Source organism: Aspergillus luchuensis, chromosome 8 (genome assembly GCF_016861625.1).
Source record: "Aspergillus luchuensis IFO 4308 DNA, chromosome 8, nearly complete sequence".
Lineage (NCBI taxonomy): Eukaryota > Fungi > Ascomycota > Eurotiomycetes > Eurotiales > Aspergillaceae > Aspergillus > Aspergillus luchuensis.
In genome coordinates, this window is record NC_054856.1 from 3,560,470 (window position 1) to 3,584,284 (window position 23,815).

Consider the following 23,815-nt stretch of genomic DNA (forward strand, 5'->3'; position numbering starts at 1 on the left):
GTCGTCGAAGCCCAAAAAGGGCGGAATGACCCGCCGTGCAGATCTTCTGCTTTCGGCCGGGAAAAGTGGGAATGGCTTCTTCTCAGTGGCCACTGCCAACGTGACCTGCTGTGGTCCCTATCTAGCCTGTTTTCGATTATAAATCCACTCCACTTCAACGAACGCGTCTATTCTAGAATTTTTCCCACCTTATAGTCGACTGGGCTCCGGGTCTTCGCCATACACAGCTCCCAACCGCTGCCAACACCAAAAAACATGGCGTTTATATACCAATATCGGGGCTTGCGACGATACGTGAACGAGCTGGTTGATGACGCCAGTCGTGCCCAGCACGAGTCATCATCTTCCTCTGATCACGCATCGCCGCAGCCTCTTGGACATCCACCGAGTAAGATCAGAGATCCCTCTCAAATCCCTGGAATTTTGTTGAAATCGGATTGTAACGGTGAAAAGTACTATGAGGTGTCTTGGGCAACCCACGATCCCTTCAACCCGCAGCAATGGTCGCATGCCCGCCGAGTCGCCTCCACCATGTGTGTCTGCCTGATCGCCTTGGTCACCACCATGGCATCAGCCATCGATTCCGCCGTTCTGACTGAAGCTTCCCGGCACTTTGGAGTTTCCCAAGTCGCCGAATCACTCGCAACTGGCCTGTATCTCATTGGCTTCGGAGTCGGTGCGCTTATTGCTAGTCCCATGTCTGAAATTGTTGGCCGATTCCCCGTCTACATTGGCGCTTTGATTATCTTCGGATCCTGGATTCTCGGTGCTGCGTTGGCTCCGAATTTCGGGTCGCAGTTGGTCTTCCGCTTCCTCGCGGGACTCTGTGGTTCTGCGCCTCTGACTGTTGCGGGTGGTTCGATTTCCGACGTGTGGAGTACGCTGGAGAAAACCTTCGGGTTCCCCATCTTTGCAATCCCCGGGTTTGGCGGGCCTATCCTTGGTGAGTATGATATAGTGTATCGCGCAACATCCGCCACTGCGGACCACTGGACGTAATAGGTGTCCAGTGAAACTAACACCGTCGAATCAACTAGGACCCGTTGTCGGAGCATACATCGGTTACAGTCCCCACATCAGTTGGAGGTGGGCTGAATGGATCATGCTCATTTTTGACGGTCTGGTGATAGTCATCATCTTTCTCTTCAAGCGCGAGACCTTTGCACCTCAACTCCTGTACTACAAAGCCAAGTTCTTCCGCGAAGCGACCGGAGATGCGCGGTTCAAGACAGCCGGCGAGGCCTCGGGATCGGGAAGCCTGCTGCCCGTTTTGAAGAGGAACTTCACTCGTCCTTGGCTACTTCTCATGGAGCCAATCGTGATCTTCTTCACATTTTACTTGACAGTTGTCTACATTGTCCTGTTCACGTTCCTGGACGGGTATGCACCTTTCCACTAGTTTGCATTATGATCCATGGGATCCAACTAACCCGCCTAGATATGTCTTCATCTTCGCCGATACATACGGAATCAACGAAGGCCTGGCCAACATTTGCTTTTTGGGACTTTTCATTGGGATCCTCATCAGCATGGTCCTCGTCCCTATCCTTTATCGCAAAACTGCCAAACAGTTGCGAGACGCTGGTGATGATGGCTCCGGTCGCATGATAGACAGAGAGTCGCGTCTCTTCTTCGCGCAAATCGGAGCCCCAGCCATTCCGATCGGTCTTTTCTGGATGGGATGGACTGACTATGTATGTCTCATATAGTGACCCTTCACATCAACAAACATTATAGACACAGAATACTAACAACCCTAGCCTTCCATCGCTATTTGGTCTCCCTTAGCCGCCTCGATCGCCGTCGGTTTCGGTGTCATCTGTATCTTCCTCTCAGCCTACATGTATATTATCGACTCCTATCAGCAGTACGCGGCGTCTGCACTGACCTTCGTGGCACTGGTTCGGTATCTGGCTGCGGGCGGAATGACGGTGGTCGGAATCCCGATGTATTCGAATCTTGGCACTCATTGGACGCTCACTGTTCTTGGGATCATCAGTGCGGTGGCTGCGCCCATTCCCTACGTACTCACCTTCTGGGGTCCTTCTCTGCGGAAGAGGAGTAAATGGGCCACAGCTATCTCGGCTTGAGTGGATTCGACTTGCCTTCGGCGACTTCATCTTTGCTGTAAAAGCATGGATGGTATGCCTTGAATATGGGTTCTAACTCTTCTGGTGAACATACATATTACTTTGGTGTTATAAATACGATGAGGATGAGCATGAGTGATATGGAGATATTAGGTTGGGCAGAATGATAGAAGATAAATAGACTGGATTGGTGGTATAGAATGAATAAACTGGAAAACGCGATGTATCCAAGACCCCGACCGTAACCCGATATCAGCTGCCTAAGGCATGAAGTAGATAGCAAAGACGCCACGTCAAATCCCTGTTGCACAATCAGGTCTACATAAATCATTTGGCACTAAGTATGCCAGACTTTTCACCACATGCTCAACAGAAGCAGTTAAGCAGCTACAATCGAGTTTGAGAACACTTCGGCCTCGGTGCACCCACGGAGATAAAGATCGGGCGCGGGGACGGGATCGGCAAATTAGCTCGGGGACGGTCTACCGATCTACCGAGCTTCCTCGTATATAAGACTGTGATGACGCGCATCATGAGTCCAGGAAGACATCAGAGTTTATTAGCTATTTTTCGCTTGCTTTTGTATTCTCAGAAGGGCTAAAAAATGAGCGTCCCCGATCTTATCAAGTCAATCAACGCTGTCACCGCCAGTGGCGAGCTGAACAGTATAGATGAGCAGCAGCGTGCGGAGCTGTCGTCTGCATGCGATAGACTGAAGGCGATGTGCGAATCGCCGCTTGAGAAGACGTTCAAGCTTTTGTTTACGGTATGCTTTCCTGAATTTCTCTACAACTATGGATACTAATAAGAGAACAGGAACACCAAACCATGGTTCTCCGTCCAGCCATCGACCTTAAGCTCTTCGACGCAGTCATCCACCACTCATCTCAGAATGAGACCGGCAAAGTCACTGTGGCCCAGATAGCCACTGACACGAAAGCAGACCCAGTACTCGTCGGTATGAACGAATAACACCCTCAGCACACCCACCTTCTAACAAAACATGCAGCCCGAATCATGCGCTTCCTCTCCGCCATAGGAACCCTTGAACAACACACATCCGACACCTTCACACCTACTCCTCTCTCCTCATCCTACATATCAACCTCTCCACTCGCAGCAGCAATCATCCACTTGTAATTGCTCCCCTCCCCAGCAATCTTGATACCCACTAACACCCCCAGCACGCACTTCCACTCCTTCCTCACCCACCTGCCAGACTACTTCGCCAAAAACAACTGGACCAACCCCAACTCCCTAACCAACACGCCCTTTCAATTCGCCGCCAACACCTCGGCCCACTACTTCGACTATCTGGCCACAAAACCTTACTACCAGTCCTCCTTCAACACAGTCATGAAATCTCCCATCCGTCGAGCCGGACAACCATGGTTCAATCTGTTCCCCGTCACCGAGAAACTCCAGATGGAATCTCCGAATCCCGATTCAGTACTGTTGGTAGATATCGGCGGCGGCCAAGGCCAGGACCTTCTCGCATTCCGCTCCGCGTTCCCTGATCTCCCTGGACGACTGATTCTTCAGGATCTGCCGCATGTTATCGCTGATGCGGAGATACCTGATGGCGTGATAGAGAGCCAAGGTTATGATTTCTTCACTGAGCAGCCTGTAAAGGGAGCGAGGGGGTATATGCTCCGTACCGTGCTCCACGATTGGCCTGATAACGAGGTAGTGAAAATCCTGAGTCGAGTGCGGGAGGCGATGAGTGAGGAGTCGGTGTTGTTGATCGTGGAGAAGGTCATTCCGGAGACAGGCGGCGGGTTGATGGCTGCTATCGGGGATCTAAGTATGATGGTGAGTTTCGCTGGCGCGGAGAGGACGGAGAGGCAATATGCGGAGTTACTTGTCAGGGCGGGGTTGAGACTGGTGAAGTGTTGGGTGGGGAGTGAGAATGAGGGGATGGAGATGGGCGTGGTAGAGGCGAGGATATAATCTTCTACTACTTAGTTTACAATGTGTCTGCATGATAATAGCCGTACGTTGTAAGTTTTATTCATCTCAGGTCATATTTAGTATATTCTATACGCTTCGCTGATGCAAATATCACATGATCAACCCGTAACCAACACCCTAAAGACGCTGAATCACTGCCCATCAATCATCTTCGACGCCCTCCTCAACGCCGGCCCATATCTGACAAACAAAAACGGCACGGGCAACAACACTGCCGCCACAGCGCCGATAATCGATATCGCCGGCCCAATCCCAAGGGCCCTGATCATCGGCTTCGCCGCTAACGGCAATCCCGCTGCCATGATACTTCTCAGGAAGGTAACGGCGGCAGTTGAACTAGCCGCATATATGCGATACACGTCGATGAGGAAATTCAAACATTGCTGGAAAATGCAATTAAACCCTGCTCCGATGCAGAATGCCGCCAGACATGGCAGGATCCAGTGATAGGCTGGTGTTGCTGTCCAGGCGAACCAGAACAGGCCAAGCACAAGAACAACACCGCCGAACATCATGGGGGGTAAGCGGGCCTCTGGGACCGGTGCACCGTTCGCGGCTGCAGAGATGCGGTTATAGCGGAACTGGTTGTAGATGTTGACTCCGGTGGAGAGGATAACACCGATTAGGAGGGCGAGGAAGGGGAGAGCACCGACGACGGGAGACCAGCCGCGGAGTTCTTCGAATGCGATAGGGAAGACTTCAAGTGTGAGGTACATGACGGCGTAGACAAAGGCCGCGTAGAAAGCGATGCAAGTAACGATAGGTTCAGTGCAGAGCATGCGGAGCGGGCGAGCGAGTTGCTTCGTGACGATGGATTGGACAGACAGGTGCAGGTGTTCATGGGGATGCCAATATCGACTGTCGTTGGTGGATTTGCGGAGGTTTTGCGCTTTGCGTTTCAGCAGCACAAGCGGGTAGAGTTCCGGGAGGAAAAAGAAGGCCATGAGGAAGGTCGCGAAGACCCAGATTGCGTGGATGTATGCGGTCCAGCGCCAGCCGAGTTTGGAGTTGGCCATGATGGCTGCGCCGATGATGGGACCCAGATCTGGACCGCCGTTTACGGCGATTGCGTAGATGCTCACTGCTGTGCCGCGCGTTTCTTTACTCCACATGTCGCCCAGCGCGGCGGTGACGTTGCTGATGGGCGCGGAGCCAAAGAAGCCGGCGAAGAAGCGCGTGAGGAAGATGGCTGGGGCATTGCGACTGTTCGCAGTGCCAATGTCGAAGATCGCCAGGCAGAAGATGGCGGGGAGCATGCTGATACGCCGACCCCAGACTTCGGAGACGGGGGCCCAGATGATGGGGCCGAGGACGAAGCCGAGACTGGGATTGGTTAGTGGCTGATTGATTGGTTGGGAGTATTGCTACGGGGACACTCACATGTACAGGGACACATCGAGAACAGCGACTTCGCTGCTCACGCCAATATACTCGGCGATGGTGTCATCGGCAGAGGTGGTGATGCTGGAGCCCAAACTGCCGGCCAGAGCGAGCATACCCAGTTGCACTGTCACCCACCATTTGTAGCGCACTGGCCAATTCTGCGGATTTAGGGGATCATCCGGGTCCCATTTCACCTGGTATTCGGGGTCGCGCGACGGAGACGCTTTTTCCAGGTCCGATGGCTGGTCATGGGCGGATTTGGGCCATATGCGGACCATTGTTGCATGGAGAGTGGTGTGCGAAAAATAAGAAAGATCGCCCAGGCGAGGTCGGAGACATTTATGGTGCAAATGGATTATTGCCGGCCCCGAGGCCCTCGCTGAATTCGGAATGGTGTGCAGATGGTGCTTATGCAGATCCTTTGATAACCCCGATCCTGGCTGGCCTTCGGAGGGCTCCGCGGGGAATACAGGTGGGTGATTGATGCGGTGGTATGCTTTGGAAGAGGTCTATATATGTGGTGATTGGAAGAACATGGTATAAGTCTTGTTATAGCCATTAATACAATTGTTTGTCTGAACAAAAGTAGGTCGATTTCAGGGCAGTATTCAGCTCTGGTCGGCTAAGCGGAAAGCTCCGCCGGCCGCTACTCCGATAAGCGGGGATGCCCGCATTCTCAGGATTCAGTACAGGGCTGGAGATAACATATGCCGGTGGTCAATTTAAAATGCCGAGAAACGGCCTGAGCATTACTGGTGATATCAAGAAGGCACGAAGGATTGTAGTACCTAAGAATGGTAGACAATTGTGCCATCTGAGCCATCTCGGTTAAAAGTCGAGCTAAAAGTCCAAGTTTTCTAGCTCAAGTAGCGCAGAAACGCACGGTCGCAGTAGAAAGGCTGATCTGTCTCTAGATGTAAGTAGTGGAGCAGACATTTGAAGCAAATCTCCATATGCCATGCCATTTGTATGTGGGAGAACATTCTGGACGCCGCTGGACAGCAGTGGGTCAGTCCCTTGCACACCAATGTCTGAAGGGTTGGCGAAAGCTTGTTTCTCACTGTCGGCTGTGTGGCGCTGTTCTAGTCGCTTACCCTTCTGTGGAATAATGTCCGATCTGGTTTGGTAGGTCTGCGGTCGGCATTATATGGACTCATAGAACATCTATCATCACAATGTTATTCTCTTCATTAGCCTGTAGCACTTAATTGATTTAACTCCGAAGGCATCGGACGTCCGACGGCAGCGGCCCCGCACCACGCGGTTAGCTTCCGCCACGGTCTTTTCCTCTTCTTCATCTTCTTGCCCGAAACCCCGAATGAAACCCCGACCGTAGATCTCACTTCTTTCCCTGTCTATTTGCAGCAGATAACCATGAGTGAACCAACCACAAGTACTGCAAGTCCTTCACAGGATGGCGTCAACCGCCAGTTTAGCTGGTATGAGCCCGAATTGGCTGAGATCAAGGAGCCTGCGCGTACCATTCTTGCCGAGTACAGCAAGATCCCGGAGGAGAGGATCATTGACCACGTCAAAGAAGTGGTAAGTGTATACCCCTGACCTGGCCAAATGTATACTTGAATACAACGTTATACAACAGAGAGATCGCGCCTTCGCAGTCGTAAGTCTACACCTCCCCCTACTAGGTACTATCATTACTGATCAGATAAGTTTCCCTATCCATGTATCGGATCCTTCCGGTTCCTTGATATCACCATTTGCAATTCCTCCGCATATCCCGAGATCCTCTCCCGCTTGAAGGACACCTCGGACGTTTACCTGGATCTGGGATGCGCCATGGGCCAAGACATCAGACACCTTGTACTCCCCCCGTAGCCCACAAATTCTTAGGACATCTACTGATTTAAGCAGGTCCACCAAGGAGCACCGCAATCTCAAATCTACGGCTCAGACCTGCACCCCCAGTTCATCGAACTAGGATACGAACTCTTCGCGGACCGCGACACCCTAGCATGCCAATTCATCACCGGCGACATCTTCGACAGCAGCAATGAACTATTCAACCGACTTAGCGGGAAGGTAGACATGATCAACGCGGCCTCATTCTTCCACCTCTTTGACTGGGATACCCAGGTCAAACTGGCTAAGCAGGTCATTAAGCTGCTAAAGCCGAAGGCCGGTTCTATGGTGGTTGGTCGCCATGTAGGTGATTATAATTCAAGGGAGGTGTGGGCGAACGAATTGGAGTCGAAGATTTGGAGACATAATCTGGATTCGTGGAGGTGGTTGTGGGAGCAGGTGGGAAGGGAGACAGGGACAGAGTGGAAGGTTGATGTTACGGGCGAGGAATGGAAGGGGATTACGAAGGTGGCACATAATGGGGAGACGACTTTTAAGATGCAGTTTGTTGTGAAGAGAGTTTAGGTTTAAATTTGCGTATTGAGTGAGTGGTTTGGGGTTGTTGATGATGTTGGTCAAAGTGGAATCCATACGTGATCTTCACTTCATGTTCATTCAACAATCTATATACAACCGTCCAAATTCTACACCGACTCCTCAACAAAGCTCAATCAAACACAGACACTCTCAGGATGCCTCAATAACCCCACTATCTTTTCTACAAGCAAACCCATCAACTCCTCCGCAAACTCCTCACCCAGCACCAGCGTCGATGACATGATCTTCACCTCCAACATACCCGGTCTCTTCTCATCAACAGACGAATAGACCCAAACCTCTTTCGGCAGATGATCTACTGCCCTGAAATCTACCCCACACTTCACCTCTCCGAGCGACAACTCCATATCATCAACCATCACGTTATTCTGATGCTGCACGATTGTTTGTAACCCTTTACGCCCGGCCTGAGAGTCGTTGGCATACGCCAGCGCGTCATCAAGATCCACCGACTCGTACGACATAGCAGAGTGGTGTTGGTCTTGCAATGCTTGCATTAACTCCAATCCCGTAGTCTCAAGACCCAGGCGTGCGACAACGGGCGTAATATTGGCACAGGGACCGACAATTCCCTCGACCCCAGGAAGGGCAATGGCCCGACCGTGAACGACCTGGCCGAATATCACGGCAAGAGAATTGGTCTTCTGGGCTAGGGCCAGGGACCAGGCTGCTTTGACCATTGTGGCTATGGTAATGTCGCTGGGAAGTGAGGGGAAAACAGCGATGTCAATGTCGCGGGAAAGTGTAATCGGAGTCCCATTGCTGGCCGAGGACTCGGCTGGCTGGAGGTTAAGGTGAGTGAGCGGGACATCTTGGAGGAGATGACGCCAAAATGTGGTCGCTGTGGGATCGGCTCTCTGAGCTTGTTGGTAGGTAATATAGTCGTTGAACCGAGGGAAGTGGGATGAAGGTAAGGGATGAGTATCGTTTGCGTATGCATGGCTCAGATCATTCATGAGGAGGGAAAGTGAGACGGCATCGTATTGGGCGTGAGAAAGTCGCATGATTAGTTTATGGCCGGCTTTGTCTTGGGTTGCTATAATGACGCGCAAGTACGGCACTCCTGGAGCCATCTGGGCATCCACATCTCGGCGGCATAATTCTTCCACGGTGGCAGTGGACAGGTCGACGTTGGTTATGGCCACTGCTGTGCGGAGGATAACTTGCACGGTAGTGGTCTCATAAGGCACAAATGAGACTCGGAGAATTGGGTGAGCCTCCACGACACGATGCATGGCCCTAAGAAGACGGGCCGGGTCGATCGGGCCTGGTATGTCGACGACAATGTAGCTCTTCAGTTGTGCGTCTAGCCAGTGGCGCTGGAAGGAGGTTGTGGGAAGGACGTCGACTACGTCAGCCTTGTTGAGGGAGTTAGTTACAACTATTTTGTCTATTCGGTCGCAATCATAACGTAGGTTGCCTCGTGATGCGGTCGATGCTCGCTGGTTGTCTTCGATCAGACTTTTCGCCTGGTCAGATAGGTCACCCAGACAGGGAGAGTCGAAGATCGCTCGAAGGGAGAGGGTAAGCCCTTGTTGACGACCCTCGGCAACCAGCCGCATTGCTTGCACGGAGTCACCTCCCAGATAGAAAAAGCTGTCATCCATGCCGATCTCAGTAGGGTCCCTTCCCAGAACAGTTGCAACCAATTCCTGCATTTTGCGCTCCGCTGCTGTGGAAGGCATACGCTTCGTCGAGGCCGTGGCGCGGTATGCACTAAGCTCAGGGCTGGACAGAGCAAGTGCACATTGTCGGAGACGTTTCCGATCGGCTTTACCAGTGACTGATAGAGGAAGCCGATGCAAAGGGAGGAACACTGCTGGGACCATGTAGTGCGGGAGTCGTTTGTGCATCTTGTTCTGCGCTGCCAGAGCGTCTGCTCGGAAGACTTCGGAGGAAGGAAGCAGGAGGGTGTCGTTTGTGTCAGTCGTTTCATTCGCTGCATCTAATTGATGTACGAATGCAACGATATATGGCTGCCGAGGCTGTTCAGGGGTAATCAAATCGACGATGACCGTGCTGGCACTCGAAAAAGCAAACTGAGCATGATATTCAATTTCACCGAGCTCGATGCGCTGCCCATGGAACTTGATCTGGTTATCCTTGCGTCCTACGAAGCGAATGGTGCCCGTAGATGTGTCGAAGCGAACCAAGTCACCGGTTCGGTAGAGTCTGGTAGGCGATTTTCGGAGCTGTGACAGCCAGCGTGGAGCATCTGGGAAGGCATTGTTGGTTTTCTCAGGATCCCCGAGATAACCCTGGCTCACGTTGGGCCCCTCAATCAAAAGCTCGCCTGTGGCTCCAAGAGGCACCAGCGTCTGATAATTCCGCGTGTCGACAATCCAAAGGGAGCTACTGGTCGGTGTGCCGATATCCTTACCATCCCTGGGGAAGGTGGAGGGGGAGGTGGTGCTAGCGAGGATGGTAGTTTCGGTTGGGCCATAGGCACACACCACCTGGACGTGTCCCCGCCACATCTCTAAATCCGAGGCCGCTATCGGCTCGCCTCCGAGGACTAAGTTACAGAGACTGGGAAGGGTCTCTGGCTTCAAGATCCTTGCGACGGAAGGAGTCAGAAACGCCCAAGTGACGCCCATCCGCTCGATACATCCCGTCAGGTCTTCCTTGTTCTCCGACTCGGACGGGATGATCAGACAAGCACCTGCCAACAGCGCACCTAGTATTTCCCAGAGACACCCATCGAACGCATGGGATGCAAACTGTAGCACCCGGCTGTCGGAAGTCATATTGACAGACGTTGTGATGATCGACGCATTACTGCACAAATTCTGATGGGTGACCATAACCCCCTTGGGATTTCCTGTGGAACCTGAGGTGAAGATGAGATATGCGAGAGCTTCTCTCGCTGGTGGTATATCGACAGCCGGTAAGGAGACTGGTCTTTCCTCGGCCAAGGATGTGATGTTGTCGAGCACGACTAAGATAGGAGCCAAGTTAGCCGCTGGAACGGCATGCGATGCTGGTGCAATAAGCATAGGAGCCTTGATCTGATTGCATATCACACGCAGTCGAGCCATTGGATGCGAGATTTCCAGAAGCGTGAAGGCAGCCCCAGCCTTTAGAACGCCTAGAATGGCGATGACCATCCATCGGGATTTGGGCGAGTAGATTGGGATGATGTCCTCGGAGGTAACCCCCATCCTAATAAGCCGTGCTGCCAGACGTGAAGACAGGTCGTCGACTTCAGCGTAGGTGAACATGCCGTCCCAGGCACAAACGGCTTGTCGGGAATTGTGGATACGGCACTGGCCTTGTATCTTCTCATGGATGTATTCATGGGTTGGGGCAAGCATGCCAGCGTTCCATTTCACAAGATGCTCTTTACACTTGGGGCTGATGACCTCGAGCTCACAAAATCGTTGGGTGGGGTCCCTCAAGATTTCATCCAGTACATGAAAGGCCGTTCGCAGTAGTGCGTCGGCCTGCTCCGCGGACAGAGATACGGTTTGGTAGCTGCATACCAGCTGAATAGTGGATTTGTCAACACCGATATTGAGGGCTACATCGTACTGTATTAAATGTTAACATCAGACAATATAGGGGGATTCGTAGACCAAGTTTGGGGACAAACCTCTGAGACATCATTTGCAGGTAGCATTTCGAGCCGGGTTCTTTGCTCGTCTGGAGCGTCGAAGTGAGATGTATCTTGCAACGATACGATAGTGTTGAACAGCTGAGATCCGACCAGTCCCAAAGACGCATACACATCTGCCAACGCATAATGTTGATGTTGGAGGCTATTAGTCAGGTGGGCTTGATGGGTGAGGAGTGCATTCAAGATTGTCTCGTCCTCTTGATGCCGGACGGTCGTGGCAAGAACATTGACTAAAGGGCCGACCAACGTCTCAACCCGGTGGACAGGCACATCTCGGCCAAGGGCTGTATAGCCGAAACAAACCTCATCAGTGCCTACATAAGCGCCGAGCACGATGGCCCAGACAATGTGGAATAGATTTGTCAATGTGATAGCGTGCTTATGGCATAGCTCGTCCATCCGAACATCGCGGGACCAGGTGGCACGAATGGCAGAGATCGTAGCCTCCGGATTGACCTTGTCTGGCGAAGAAGTCAGTTTCGGAAAGAGACATGGTTCCACCCCATTGAGATGATTTTGCCAATATGCCTGCGCCTCAGTATTGTCTTGCAGAGTAAGCCATTTAATATATTCCACGTATTGTGGTAGATTTTGATGTTGTCCCAGCGAACCTTCCAACGCTTGATTGACCTCCCGTTGAATAAAAGCTATCGACATGGCATCGACTAACGCATGACTGACATTCCACTCGCAGATTATGGCGCCTGTCGAGTCGCTGGTGATGTTGATCGTGTGAGGTAGGCCCTCGGTGGGATTGGCGTCCATCGCATCACCTCGAACCAGGTGCTGAAGGCTACCAGGGACCATGACTACCTGGTCAAAGTGGCTGTGATCTGAAACTGGGAGAAGTAGAGTACGGAGGATATCATGTCGATTAATCACTTCTGTCCAAGCATCTTTCACCTTTTCCAATGAAAGTTGCTCTGTTGGCCCGCGAGACATAACCTGAAACTTGAATCGTTGTTGATATGCCTGCCGATCGCGCAGCTGCGCCAACAACATGCCCCGTTGCACGGGAGAGCAAGGGTAGATATTCCAGACGTCTTGGGCACGTAGACCCATCGAAGGCAACGTATGATTGAGGCACTGGCTCAGTTGGTCGTAAGTGAGCGCAGACATAAGGGGAAAGTCGGTCAACGTCTTGCGGGGTCCTTCCGCTGACAGTGAACTAGCCGCGGCGACGAGAGTATGCTCACACTCCTTTATACATTGTTCCAGTCGAGCATCCTGCTGTATCAATTGCGGGAATGTAAACTCGAAGGTTAGGCACCCGTTCGCAGTGAACGCGGTAACGTCGATTAACGAAAAGCGTGGCACGTTACCGGCAATGTCTGAAGCACCGGTGCCGGACTGGATGTCATCGCCAGCCAGCTGTAGTATGGCGTCCTCACGCTTCATCTCCTGGTACTGGCCCATGTAGTTAAACAGGACTTCCATAACCGGCTTCGTCCGCCCATATGCAACCCTGCCTTCGTCGTTCAGGTAGCGAGAAGTGAAGTAAGCCCATCCGTTTGCCGGAATGCGGCGGCGCTGGTCCTTGATATAGCTGAGTACATCGACGAAGTCCCGCATTGATTTCCGTGATAGGTGATGCCATGGAGTGGACACCAAAGGAGACATGATCGTAAACCAACCAACCGTTCCCGAGACGTCGATGGAATCCGTCCAAGGCTCTCTCCCATGGCCTTCAACATAAATGCTTGGACCCGGATGGTCAGGGAGAGCTTGATTACAAGAGTACCAGAGGGCGGCCTCCAAAATTTCAACCGGTCGAGTATCCATCACCTTGTTAGCGCTTCCGAAGAGGATGTCAGTCACAGTGCGGTCCAAGGCAAATCTGGATGTTGAGGTTTGCCCGAACGTGTTCGACTCGGAAGAAATTCCCCAGTACCTCATGAAATCGAAATCATCGTTTGCTTCCTGGAAGCCAGGTAAAGCACGCGCGGGAGTGAGGTGTTCGGCGCTGTATTCGGCCTGTAATTGAGTCCAGGTTAAGAAAGGAACCGACCCTGTTGCGGAACTGAGAGAGCCTGTCTGGAGATATTCCTCCAGATCCCCGTGCAAAATGCGCCACGAGACAAGGTCAATAATGAGATGATGGGCCGCCAGGTAGACGAGCTGACTACCGTCCTCAAGCTCTACCAGATCCACAGTCAAGAGCGGCCCATCCTCAATAGACAATGCCATCTGAGCCGCTGTAAAAAGTGTTGGCAGCGACTCACGAGTGATATGGTTGTGCGCAGCCAACCGGTAAAAGGCACTAGCAGGCTCAGAATCCAGCGACTTTACCTGCTGGAACCACTGGCCGGAATCCTTGCGGCAGAATCTCGCGCGTAGCATAGAATGCCTTCCAATAAGGACATCCAGGCCTCCGGCGAGTTCCTCTACACTAACCCGGCGGCTAGTGCGAAGGAGCAGGCTCTGGTTAAAGTGATTTGGCCCCTCTGGGGCAACTTCGAAGAAGAGGTGCTGGATAGGGGCGAGAGCAACCCATTCGTTCACCGGCTCTGTAGGTAGCAAGACTGACGCACTGTCAGTGGTTCTGATAGTATTAAGATGGCATATCAGTTGCTCGATGGTACGGTGTCTGAAGAGATCCGCACTGGTGATATGGATGCCAGCCGCATTGCATTTCGTGGAGACCTGCATCCCGGAAATGGAGTCGCCGCCGATGCGGAAAAAATCGTCGTTGACTCCAAATGTGTTCGGGTCAAGTGATAATACTCGTGCCCAGATAGCCTGCATCTCGTGCTCCTGGGATGTTACTGGCCGGTCGGGAACGCCGAGGCCTGATCCAGCAGCGTACTCGTTAAGGCTTTGGCGTGGAAGCTCTGCTACCATCTCGCGGAGGTGGCGACGGTCCAGCTTTCCAGATGCGCTTAGAGGCAGACGGGAAATGTGTAGATACATGCTAGGAATCATGTATTGTGGAACCGTTCGCGACAACGCGCTATCAATGGCCTTAACATCAAGGGCACATTGGGATTGACTTGGATGCAATAGTCCAATCTCACGCTCTTTTGGCTTTTGTGACGTTGATATTTCTTCTAGAAAAGCAGCCAAAAAGGGATTCTGGTTGTCCGCACTGTGAACCATCTCGACAACCATCTTTTGCATCCCGGGTATTAGAGAACGGAGGTGGGCTTCGACGTCCGCCAATTCAATACGTTGTCCGTGAAGCTTGAGCTGACCGTCTCTTCGCCCGATGAAGGCCAGCTTGCCGTCCACACCAGCATAACGCACGAGGTCACCGGTCCGATAGAGCCGCTTTGGCTCTTGGTCATCAGGATACAGTGTTTGAAGCCATTTAGGAGGCCGTATGAATGCCGGAGTGGTTCGGTCAGGATCGTTAATATAACCCCGACCGACAGTAATCCCCTCAATTAGCAATTCCCCGACAGCGCCTATGGGCGCTAGGCGATCTGGGTTCTGCGGGTCAACTACCCAGCATCGACAGGCGTTTGGCCTCCCTATCAACCGATTCTCTGATGGTTTTGTCACTTCAGTTAATGCAGCCACGATGCAACACTCCGCTGGCCCGTACAGCTGGACGATCTGGCGGAGTCTCGGGCTCCAGATGGTGATATCTTCGGACGTCATAGACTCCCCACCGAGTCCCAAAGCTTGTAGGGACGGAACATCATCGGGGGTGATTAGTCTTAGGCAGGAAGGTGTGAGAAAAGCCCAAGTAACGTTAAAATCCCGGATACACTTGGCCAGGTCCGTCTGCCTTGCGGTTTCATCGGGGATACATAGACAGCCACCAGCGTGCCATGCTATCAGGTGTTCCATCATGCTGGCGTCAAAGGCGAAGCTGGCAAAATGAAGTACCCGAGATGCTGGGCGGAGTAGGCAAGAACGAGCTATTGATGCAGTTGAAGCCGCCAGACCACGATGATCAAGCGGGATCCCCTTCGGTCGACCTGTTGATCCAGAGGTAAACGGGGCATATGCAGCCAGGGTGGGGCATATTGTGGGTAGACTGGACCATTCTTCGGGCAATGGCTGTGATGCTGCGAACTGTACACTCAGGACCGGGGTGTCAAGATTTCTAGCCACATCGAGGAGGGACTGGGAGGTCAGGATGAGGCGCGGTCGTGCTTGATCCAGGATATCCTTGATTCTGTCCGTGGGATGGGCCGGGTCAAGAGTAATCAGAATGGCGCCGGCTTTGAACACCGCGAGAATTCCGGCCGCCGTCCACCGGGACTTTTCGTGGTAGAGAGCAACAAAGTCTCCGGAGGACAGACCATGTGCGGAGATTTGACTGGCTATGAGAGAGGAGTATCTCTCTAGTTCCTTGTAGGTCCATTCCCCGTCCCAAGCACAGACAGCGGGTGCGTGAGGGGTGCGCCTACTCCACTCACACACTGCGTTATGGGCACACCCTTCAGTTATTGTTTCTCCAGTATTCCATCGCATCAAAGTCTCTTTGTCACTGCACGATACGGCATCAATGTCAATCACTGCCATATTAGGCTCATTCCACATCTGGGTTAGTACCAGTTCCCAATGAGCGAGCATCCGGTCCAACGTGGCTCCGTCCAGAACGGCTCGATCAAACACGGCAGTCAAATTCAGACTGGCACCGTCAGGCTCACACACCAACATTAGCGGGTAAGTATCCACGCCCTCGAGTTCGGCCACATCCTGCAATCCTGAAAGCAAAGTAGAACGGTATTTGGTGTCAGGCTGTTCACGCGGCTGAATTACAAGCAGCGTCTGGAAGTTACAAGCGGCAGCTGCAGATTCACCGAGACGGCGGATATGCTGTAGGCCCAGGTGTTCATGATCCAATTTGTTCCAGCTATCCTCTTGGACTCTCTGCAGCAGTGAGAGGACTCGATCCGCTTGGCCACCGAGCGAGATGCGAACAGGTACAGTCGTAACGGTGGGACCAACCATGCGATCAATGGCTGGCACAGGCGCTGAGCGTCCGGTACTAACAGTACCAAAGACAATGTCATTAGCCTCTACATATCGCGACACAGTCACGGCCCAAGCTGCTTGAATCTTTGTCGCCATAGTATACTGGGCCTTGGGGGCCGCTGTTGGCAGAGTCATTGAGCGGGTTCGGCGTTCCGTCGGCTGGATTTGGTGGTAGATGCTAGGCAACTTCGGGAAGACACCTCCTACGAAGTTGTCCAGGTGTGTGGTCCAGAAGTCCTGTGCGGCCGGTTTCCCCGCAATGAGATGTTTGATGAATGGGGTGAAGGGCTGTGGCCGCAAGTCCCGACCATGGTAGGCATCCTCAACTGCCTGCTTGAGGAGTGGCATCGACCATCCATCGTAGAGGGCGTGGTGAATGGCCACCAGGAGCATTCGGGGCTGGCTTTGCCGGTGTACCACAGCCAGGCGCAGAAGGGGAGATCCAGAGGTCATGTTCGACGTTAGGTCCGGAAGAACGTTGTCCTCTCGTAAGGAATATGTGTCCCATGGAAGCCCTTTCGCACGCTGCACAACCTGCACTGCCGTGTTGTTGTCGGTCAGGATAATCCGGGTCCGGAGGATTGGATGCGCCTCAGCAGCTTTACCCCAGGCGTATTGCAGCCGTGCGATATCGACCTGCTCGGAAAGATCGCCGGTCAAAGTTGTGGTATAAACTCCAGGTGTGCGGGCCGTGAGTGCCATCATCCCTTCTTGCAAAGCTGTGGCGGGGTAAATATCCTCAATATCATCGTGTGTGATCTTGCAATGCTCTACAGCCTGTGCACGGACCTTATCCAGAGCATCTGCGCCACCATCTAACAAGGAAAATTGCACTGGGATAGGAGCAGCTGCTTCGGCCAGAGATTCCGCTTTGGCCGCATTCTTCTTCCTTTTGGATGACGAAGATGATGAAGATGAGGAAGACACGGACGGAGTCTTATTGGAAGAGGAACCGCCCTGCAGCTGCTTCAGAAGAGCGGCAATATCCACCTTCTTGCCCTTCTCTTGGGCTAACTGGGCCAGCTGGGCAGTGGCCAGCTGTAAGAAGTCGTCGTCGACTCCGTCATTGGTGGAAGAGTCGTCTGGCGTGCTGAATGTAAACCCTTCCTCCGTTGTGGACGAAGCTGAGCTTGCTGACTGCCCAGCCGGTTCCCCAACTTCGGCGGCTAACTGACAAACAGTTGGGTATCTGAACATCTGGGGAACGCTCAACGACAGCTTGTATTTATCCCGAGCTGTAGCTACCAACTTCATGGCAGAGACAGAGTCACCGCCTAATTCAAAGAAGCTGTCATCGCCGTGGATTGTCTCAGCCTCGAGTCCCAGTGTCGCAGCCCACAACCCCAACAGTGTCCGCTCCAGCTCCAATGTTGGCGTCCATTTGACGGACTTGCTCATTCCTTCAATGTTGTTCTTATGGGCGGCACTAGATGCCAGCAGCAAGGAACCCATCTCACGCAGTCGCCGCCGATCTGCCTTGCCGTTGACCGACAGCGGAATAGTGTCCAGGGCATAATACACCGACGGTATCATGTGGCGGGGCAGGACTTCCTCAAGCGCTTGAAACGCACTCTTGGGTAAGACAATTTGCGAGATAGGTATTGTTCCTTCCAAATTACATGCAGACGACGACTCAACATCTGCCGCAGTCAGCCCACTGACAAAGGCGACCAGGCTAGCCTGAGCACGCATCTTCCCCGCCGGAACGACCATCTCCACCACAATCTGTGCTTGCTGCAAGCTCTTTCGCAGATGATACTCGACCTCTTGCAACTCAATGCGTTGTCCGCGCAACTTGACCTGCGTGTCCTTCCGTCCCATATACCGTAAACTACCATCGTCAACATAACGCACTAAATCACCCGTTCGGTATAAGGCATGTTGTGATGGAAGCCATGGCAAAGTGGGAAGGAAGGCTTCCTGCGTCCGTGCTTGGTCATCCAGATATCCACTAGTGACCAAGCGGCCTTCGACGATCAACTCGCCGACTGCTCCCAATGGAGCCAGTCGATTAGGGTTCTCGGCTTCAGTCACCCACAACCTGACCCCAGCCACAGCATAGCCCAGATTTACTGGCTCATCAGTAGGTTTCATCGGTCCTGCAATTGTAACCATGATGGATGTTTCTGTAGGCCCTGCACCGTTGTACAGGTCAAGCACGGGTGCGAACCGCTCTACATCCAGCCGAGACATGGGTTCGCCGACCATGATCAGGGTCTGCAGTGTTGGCAGAGCTCCGGGGTCTAACAGCCGCCCGACCGAGGGTGTCAGCATAGCCGTGTTGACCGCAAAGCGAGAGATACAACCAGGCACATCAGAAAGGCGGTCTTCCTCACAAGGCACGCAGATACACCCGCCATGTGCCAAGGTAGTGAAGATCTCCGCCAGGGCAGCATCGAAGGTCAACGAGGCAAAATGCAGCATGCGGGTGTGGCGGGAGAAGCGTAATGTACGGCCATGGCCCAGGAATACACTGGTCGCGAGTGCGCCATGCTCCATCAGAATGCCTTTCGGGGTGCCAGTGCTGCCGGATTTGAAAAGAATGCTGATGAGGTCATGTTCATCTAGGGCTGGGAACTCGTAGTCCCAGGCTGCTGGGGCACAGACCGAGGTCGTTGATAGTACATGGGCATCAGCAGTCGCTAACCGCTCTTCGTATGTAGGATCGGCAACGACCAGGGAGGCATTGCACTTTTTTGCCAGCCATTGGAGGCGCTTCTCTGGGTCCGTCGGGTTCGAGAGCACCAGCACGCATCCTGCCCGCACAATGCCAAGAATGGTGGCTACAGTACGACTCGACCGGTCCGCACACACCAGAACGCGGTCTCCGAGTCGTACGCCTTGATGAAGGAGATTGCGAGCTACCCAGGAAGACTGCTCATGGAGTTCCTTGTAGCTCATGGATCCATCCCATCCATCGATGGCAGCCCCTTCCGGTTGGCGCGTCACCCAGCGGTCGATCATTGACACCACATTGCCGCGGACGGCTTCGAGAGGCAGCAATGTAGGTCCGTCAGACAGGGCAGAGCAAACATCACTAGCCTGCAGTAGACTGAGAGTGTTGAGGGCCTCGTCGGGGTGGGAGGCAAAGCAGTTCATGGCGCCATGCAAGGCCTCAGCTAGATGGTTGATCTCGAAGTCCGTCAAATCAGGCCAATAGAGGAAGCCCAGTTTAATGTGGCCTTCGTGGACATCTACACTGATTGCGATGTCGTACTATGCCGAGTTACATGTCATCAGTAGGGGTACGGCCTGGAGGCTGGATTCGAACTCACCTCAGTCGGGTCATCCTGTTCACGAATTTCTTCCAAATCGAGCAAGGCGTCCTCGTCCTCTGCACTTGGAGGCACCCATTCCATGGAGATCGCCGTGTTGAACAGCCCCTGTCCGTGTGTTTGCTTCAGCCCGCGTTGTGCCTCAGCCAACGGGTAGTGCTGGAACGGCAAACTAGCGACATAATCCTCCTGGATCTTCCTAGCGAGACTAGCAATCGTGGAAGCCTCGCTTAGTCTTGCTCGACAGACCTGCATACTGAGACATAGACCAAAGATGGTCTCGACCTCGGGCACCGGCACGTTGCGTCCGGACGAGACGTAGCCGAAGCAAACATCCTCTGATTGGGTATAGGCGCGCAGCACCAGCGCCCATGCAGCGCGGATCGCACAAGCGAGTGTAACCTGGCGCTCTTTGCATCGCTGCAGGAACGCCGCACTGTTCTCAAAGCCGAAGTCGCGCCGCTGCAGTGTCCGAGGCCATTCAGGGGGGCCATCACTCGGTGCACTCACTGCATGAGTAGGGATGTGACATGGTACACAGTCAGCTAAGTAGTCAGTCCAATACCTCGCACTGTCGTCGGTTTGTCGCGTACGATGATAGTTGGCAAACATGCGGTAGTCTGGGCCTCGCGGTAGAGGCGCACTGGAGGAGCAAGCGCGGATAAACTCGCGTCGGAAAACAGACAACGCATAGCCGTCCATGATGACGTGGGAGATTTCCAGCATAAGATATGGTACTCTTCCGCGGCAGGTCAGCAAAAGCATGCGGTGTAAGGGGGCATTCGCACGAAATGGCACAAGCTCCTCCGTGAATATGGCGAGGGCGGCTTCAGCGCTGAGGTCGCGTGGCACCTCACGCATCCTAACCTCCATTGGAACCGACCGCAACACGATCGAATGGTATATGGCCTCTGGGGACAGGTCATCTACGAAGACTGTGCGCAGTGAAGGATGTCTCTCAACAAGGGATGCCCAAGCCTGCTGGATGCGTTCGACGGTAGGCAGGCAACCACCTTTCAGCTGCACGCGGTGGAAGAAGCGCATGTGGTAGGCTCCAGGCCGACGAATCTGGCCGAGGAACATGCCCTCTTGCATGGTGGTGCATGGGAAAACATCCTCTACCTCTTCAACTTGCGTTACACCTAGCTTGTCAAGATCGTAGTCGTTGGACAACCGGGTCCAGAGATTCGAGTAATCCACTGCCATCTCCGCCACCTGCTGAGCAGGGGTCTCCTGCACTTCCGCCAAAGAGGCAGCCTCTCGGACGCCTTCGCAAGACAGGATATGCACCATGCTAATCTTGATCTGACGAGCTCGACATCTGGCTACGGCATCTAGGGCCTTGATTGAGTCACCGCCCAGCGCAACAAATGGCTGCTGCAGGCCTACTTCGGCGGCGGATAAACCCAGCGCTTCAGCCCAGGCGAGCTGGATCTTCTGCTCTAGCCGGCTGAGACCGAAAGCATGCTCTTCTGCTTCCAAGCTGCGGCCAGTGATTGCGTCGAAAGTCTCCTGGCTCATCCTCTGTACCCAATCCCGCAGTTTTACGCGATCAATCTTGCCAGAAGCTGACATGGGCATGCGCCCAACGAATGCCCAGATGGTTGGTACCATGTACCGCGGTAAAGCGTGTTGAAGTTGGGAACGCAGCTTTTTCACTGTCTCCTGGACGATCGGATCGCGGCGATCTAGCAGTGGAATCTCGTCGGCAGCCGTATCCTGGGTGCCAGTGCTGGTACCCTTGACGGTGAGAATAGCAATGAGGTTGTTCTTGCACAGGCCAGCCTGAGGTGCCATGGCAATGGCATATTGAACACCAGCCTCCAGCCCCAGCTGATATTCCACCTCGGCCAGTTCGAGTCTCTGGCCATTGAGCTTGACTTGTGTGTCAGCACGACCGCAGAAGGTTATAGTACCGTCCGAGTTCCAGCGCACAAGATCACCTGTTCGGTAGAATCGGAATCCACCAAACTGGGGATCATCCTTCGCCACAAATCCAACTTCCTCAAGGAAGGCCTCGGCTGTCTTGACAGGATTTTTCAGGTATCCCATACCGACAATGGGCCCAGAAACAAGTAGCTCTCCAATAGCGCCAACAGGAACCAGTTTATTGTAATCGTGTACGTCTACTACCCAGCAAGCAGCCGAGTTGGGAGGACCAATATTCAATGGATCCGCATCGGGCCGTGTAATCGGCCACGACGACGAATTAATGGAACACTCGCTGGGGCCATAGAACTGCCAAAGATTAATCCGCTCAGACCACATGGTGACTATCTCCTTGGGGAAGGCTTCACCGCCCAGGCACATTGTCTTGAGCCCGGGCACATCGTCCGGTCTCAAGGCGCGGGCAAGTGAAGGTGTCATGATAACATGGTTAACCTGCCACCTGTTGATTGCGTCGGATATGCTGGTTTCAATTTCCTCTGGGCGTGGCACACACACGCAAGAGCCGGAGCCCAGACTCGTGCAGATCTCCAATAGACTCATGTCGAAAGTGTGGCTGAGCATTTGCAGGACACGGCTCTCGGGACCATATTTCCAACTAGGGGCGTTACGGAGAGCACCATTTAACCAGTTCGTATGGGATAGCATGCAACCTTTCGGTCGGCCTGTCGAGCCGCTAGTGAAAATCACGTAGAAAAGGTCCTCTGGCTTTCCGAGGGCTTCCACCGTCGCGTCGGCAGCCGGCTTGGGATAATTGTCGATAGGGAGCGTAGGCAGACGTTCAGCCCAGAATGATTCGTACTTGGTCCAAGTTACCACAAACGGTGCTTCAATGACTTCCAGGATGGCGTCGACTCGTCCAGCAGGGAGATTCGGGGGCACACTGACAAAGGCTCCGCCGGCCTTGGACACAGCCAGCATAGCAACCAGAGCTGCGCCCGACCGTTCAAAGGAAATGGGGACCACAGATCCTGGACCTACGCCGCGCCGCTGGAGGTACGCTGCGAGCAGGCGTGCCTCCCTTACGAGATCGGTGTAGGTGAGCTCCGTGTCCCAGGCATCGACCGCCAGGGAGTGTGGGCGATTTGCGGCGTGACGCTCAATCACATCATGGAAACACTCTTCCCATATACCGGGGACATCAGCATTAAACCGCCAGATGTGCTCTAGGTGTGCCGGACTCATAAGGCTGAGGTCCTTGACTAGCTTGTCGTTGTCGCATGTCCCTACCTCGGCCAGCGCCTGGGCCATGGCAGTGCCCACATTTGCTGCCTGCGCGTCGGTCAACAGAGATAGGTAGTAGGTAAGCGATAGTGAAATGTGTCCTTGCTCATCACGATAAACATGCAATGATAGGAAGGACTCCTAGATGTCCGTCAGCGTTCAGGAGCCCAGCCAGTCCACTGTACTACGGGTGGTGACACGCGTACCTCGGTCTGTGTAACAAATAGGGACTCAATATCGTTCGCAAAGGTAATGATGGTATTTGCAGTCTCTCCGGAAACCTGGCCGGCACCCACAAGGCCTGGGTGCAACAATTGATGGGCAGCGTAAGTGAGAGACTGGCGAGGCATGTCTCCCTCGACCTTCAACTCGGCCAATGCTGTCGTATCCGGACCAGTCGTAGGCACAACGTAAAAGGCCACTTCATCGGTACCCACGTAGCTGGATAGAACCAGGCCCCAGGCTGCCAGAATAAGTGATTCTGTCTCACTGCCTGGGGCCTTCCATCCGCTCAGGTCGATTCTGTATGTGCGCCGACCCGCGGCACGAGTGTGATCTGGATTCGGGACATACCCATCCGTCAAGGTAGGAAAGATGCAGGAGAAGCGACTCATGTTGTGCAGGTAGAATTATTGCACTGGAAGATGTCACCGAATACTATCAAGATAAAGATGAATGGTGACTGAAACTTGCTATGTTTATGGTCACCATCGTATTGTAGTAGTACCTGGTCACACTATATATATTCATCCATCACGTTGGTAACCGGTTTCCAGCTGCCGGCATCCGTGCCACTAACGCAAAACCAACCGGGGTAAGCAAACAGAATAACATCGGATTTGCGGCTGAGCTGCAGCAGAGCATACTCTGATAAATTAACGGGGCAAATATAAAGTCCATTGTTGCAGAGCCGAAAGAGAACTTGCATCGGAATCGCACCGGAAAACAGTAGAGAGGTACTG

At 53.3% G+C, this 23,815-nt stretch overlaps 5 protein-coding genes across 5 annotated transcripts; 3 read left to right on the forward strand and 2 right to left on the reverse strand.

The window, feature by feature from the left end:
* Window positions 1-255: 255 nt before the first annotated feature.
* On the forward strand, window positions 256-2,090 carry AKAW2_81216S (MFS transporter; the record flags this gene model as incomplete). The annotated part of the gene is made up of 4 exons (XM_041682323.1): window positions 256-943; window positions 1,038-1,380; window positions 1,439-1,694; window positions 1,761-2,090. The coding sequence occupies 4 exons, from the start codon at window positions 256-258 to the stop codon at window positions 2,088-2,090; spliced, it is 1,617 nt and encodes a 538-aa protein (XP_041549177.1).
* A 604-nt stretch (window positions 2,091-2,694) lies between these two features.
* On the forward strand, window positions 2,695-4,040 carry AKAW2_81217S (uncharacterized protein; the record flags this gene model as incomplete). The annotated part of the gene is made up of 4 exons (XM_041682324.1): window positions 2,695-2,856; window positions 2,907-3,048; window positions 3,100-3,226; window positions 3,275-4,040. The coding sequence occupies 4 exons, from the start codon at window positions 2,695-2,697 to the stop codon at window positions 4,038-4,040; spliced, it is 1,197 nt and encodes a 398-aa protein (XP_041549178.1).
* A 152-nt stretch (window positions 4,041-4,192) lies between these two features.
* On the reverse strand, window positions 4,193-5,722 carry AKAW2_81218A (MFS transporter; the record flags this gene model as incomplete). The annotated part of the gene is made up of 2 exons (XM_041682325.1): window positions 4,193-5,384; window positions 5,442-5,722. 2 exons carry the CDS (start codon window positions 5,720-5,722, stop codon window positions 4,193-4,195), a joined length of 1,473 nt encoding a protein of 490 aa, XP_041549179.1.
* A 1,096-nt stretch (window positions 5,723-6,818) lies between these two features.
* On the forward strand, window positions 6,819-7,829 carry AKAW2_81219S (class I SAM-dependent methyltransferase; the record flags this gene model as incomplete). Its single annotated transcript, XM_041682326.1, has 4 exons — window positions 6,819-6,986; window positions 7,045-7,065; window positions 7,116-7,265; window positions 7,317-7,829. The coding sequence occupies 4 exons, from the start codon at window positions 6,819-6,821 to the stop codon at window positions 7,827-7,829; spliced, it is 852 nt and encodes a 283-aa protein (XP_041549180.1).
* A 146-nt stretch (window positions 7,830-7,975) lies between these two features.
* Window positions 7,976-23,467, reverse strand: AKAW2_81220A (non-ribosomal peptide synthetase; the record flags this gene model as incomplete). The annotated part of the gene is made up of 4 exons (XM_041682327.1): window positions 7,976-11,392; window positions 11,455-19,623; window positions 19,683-22,994; window positions 23,060-23,467. The coding sequence occupies 4 exons, from the start codon at window positions 23,465-23,467 to the stop codon at window positions 7,976-7,978; spliced, it is 15,306 nt and encodes a 5,101-aa protein (XP_041549181.1).
* Window positions 23,468-23,815: the final 348 nt, after the last annotated feature.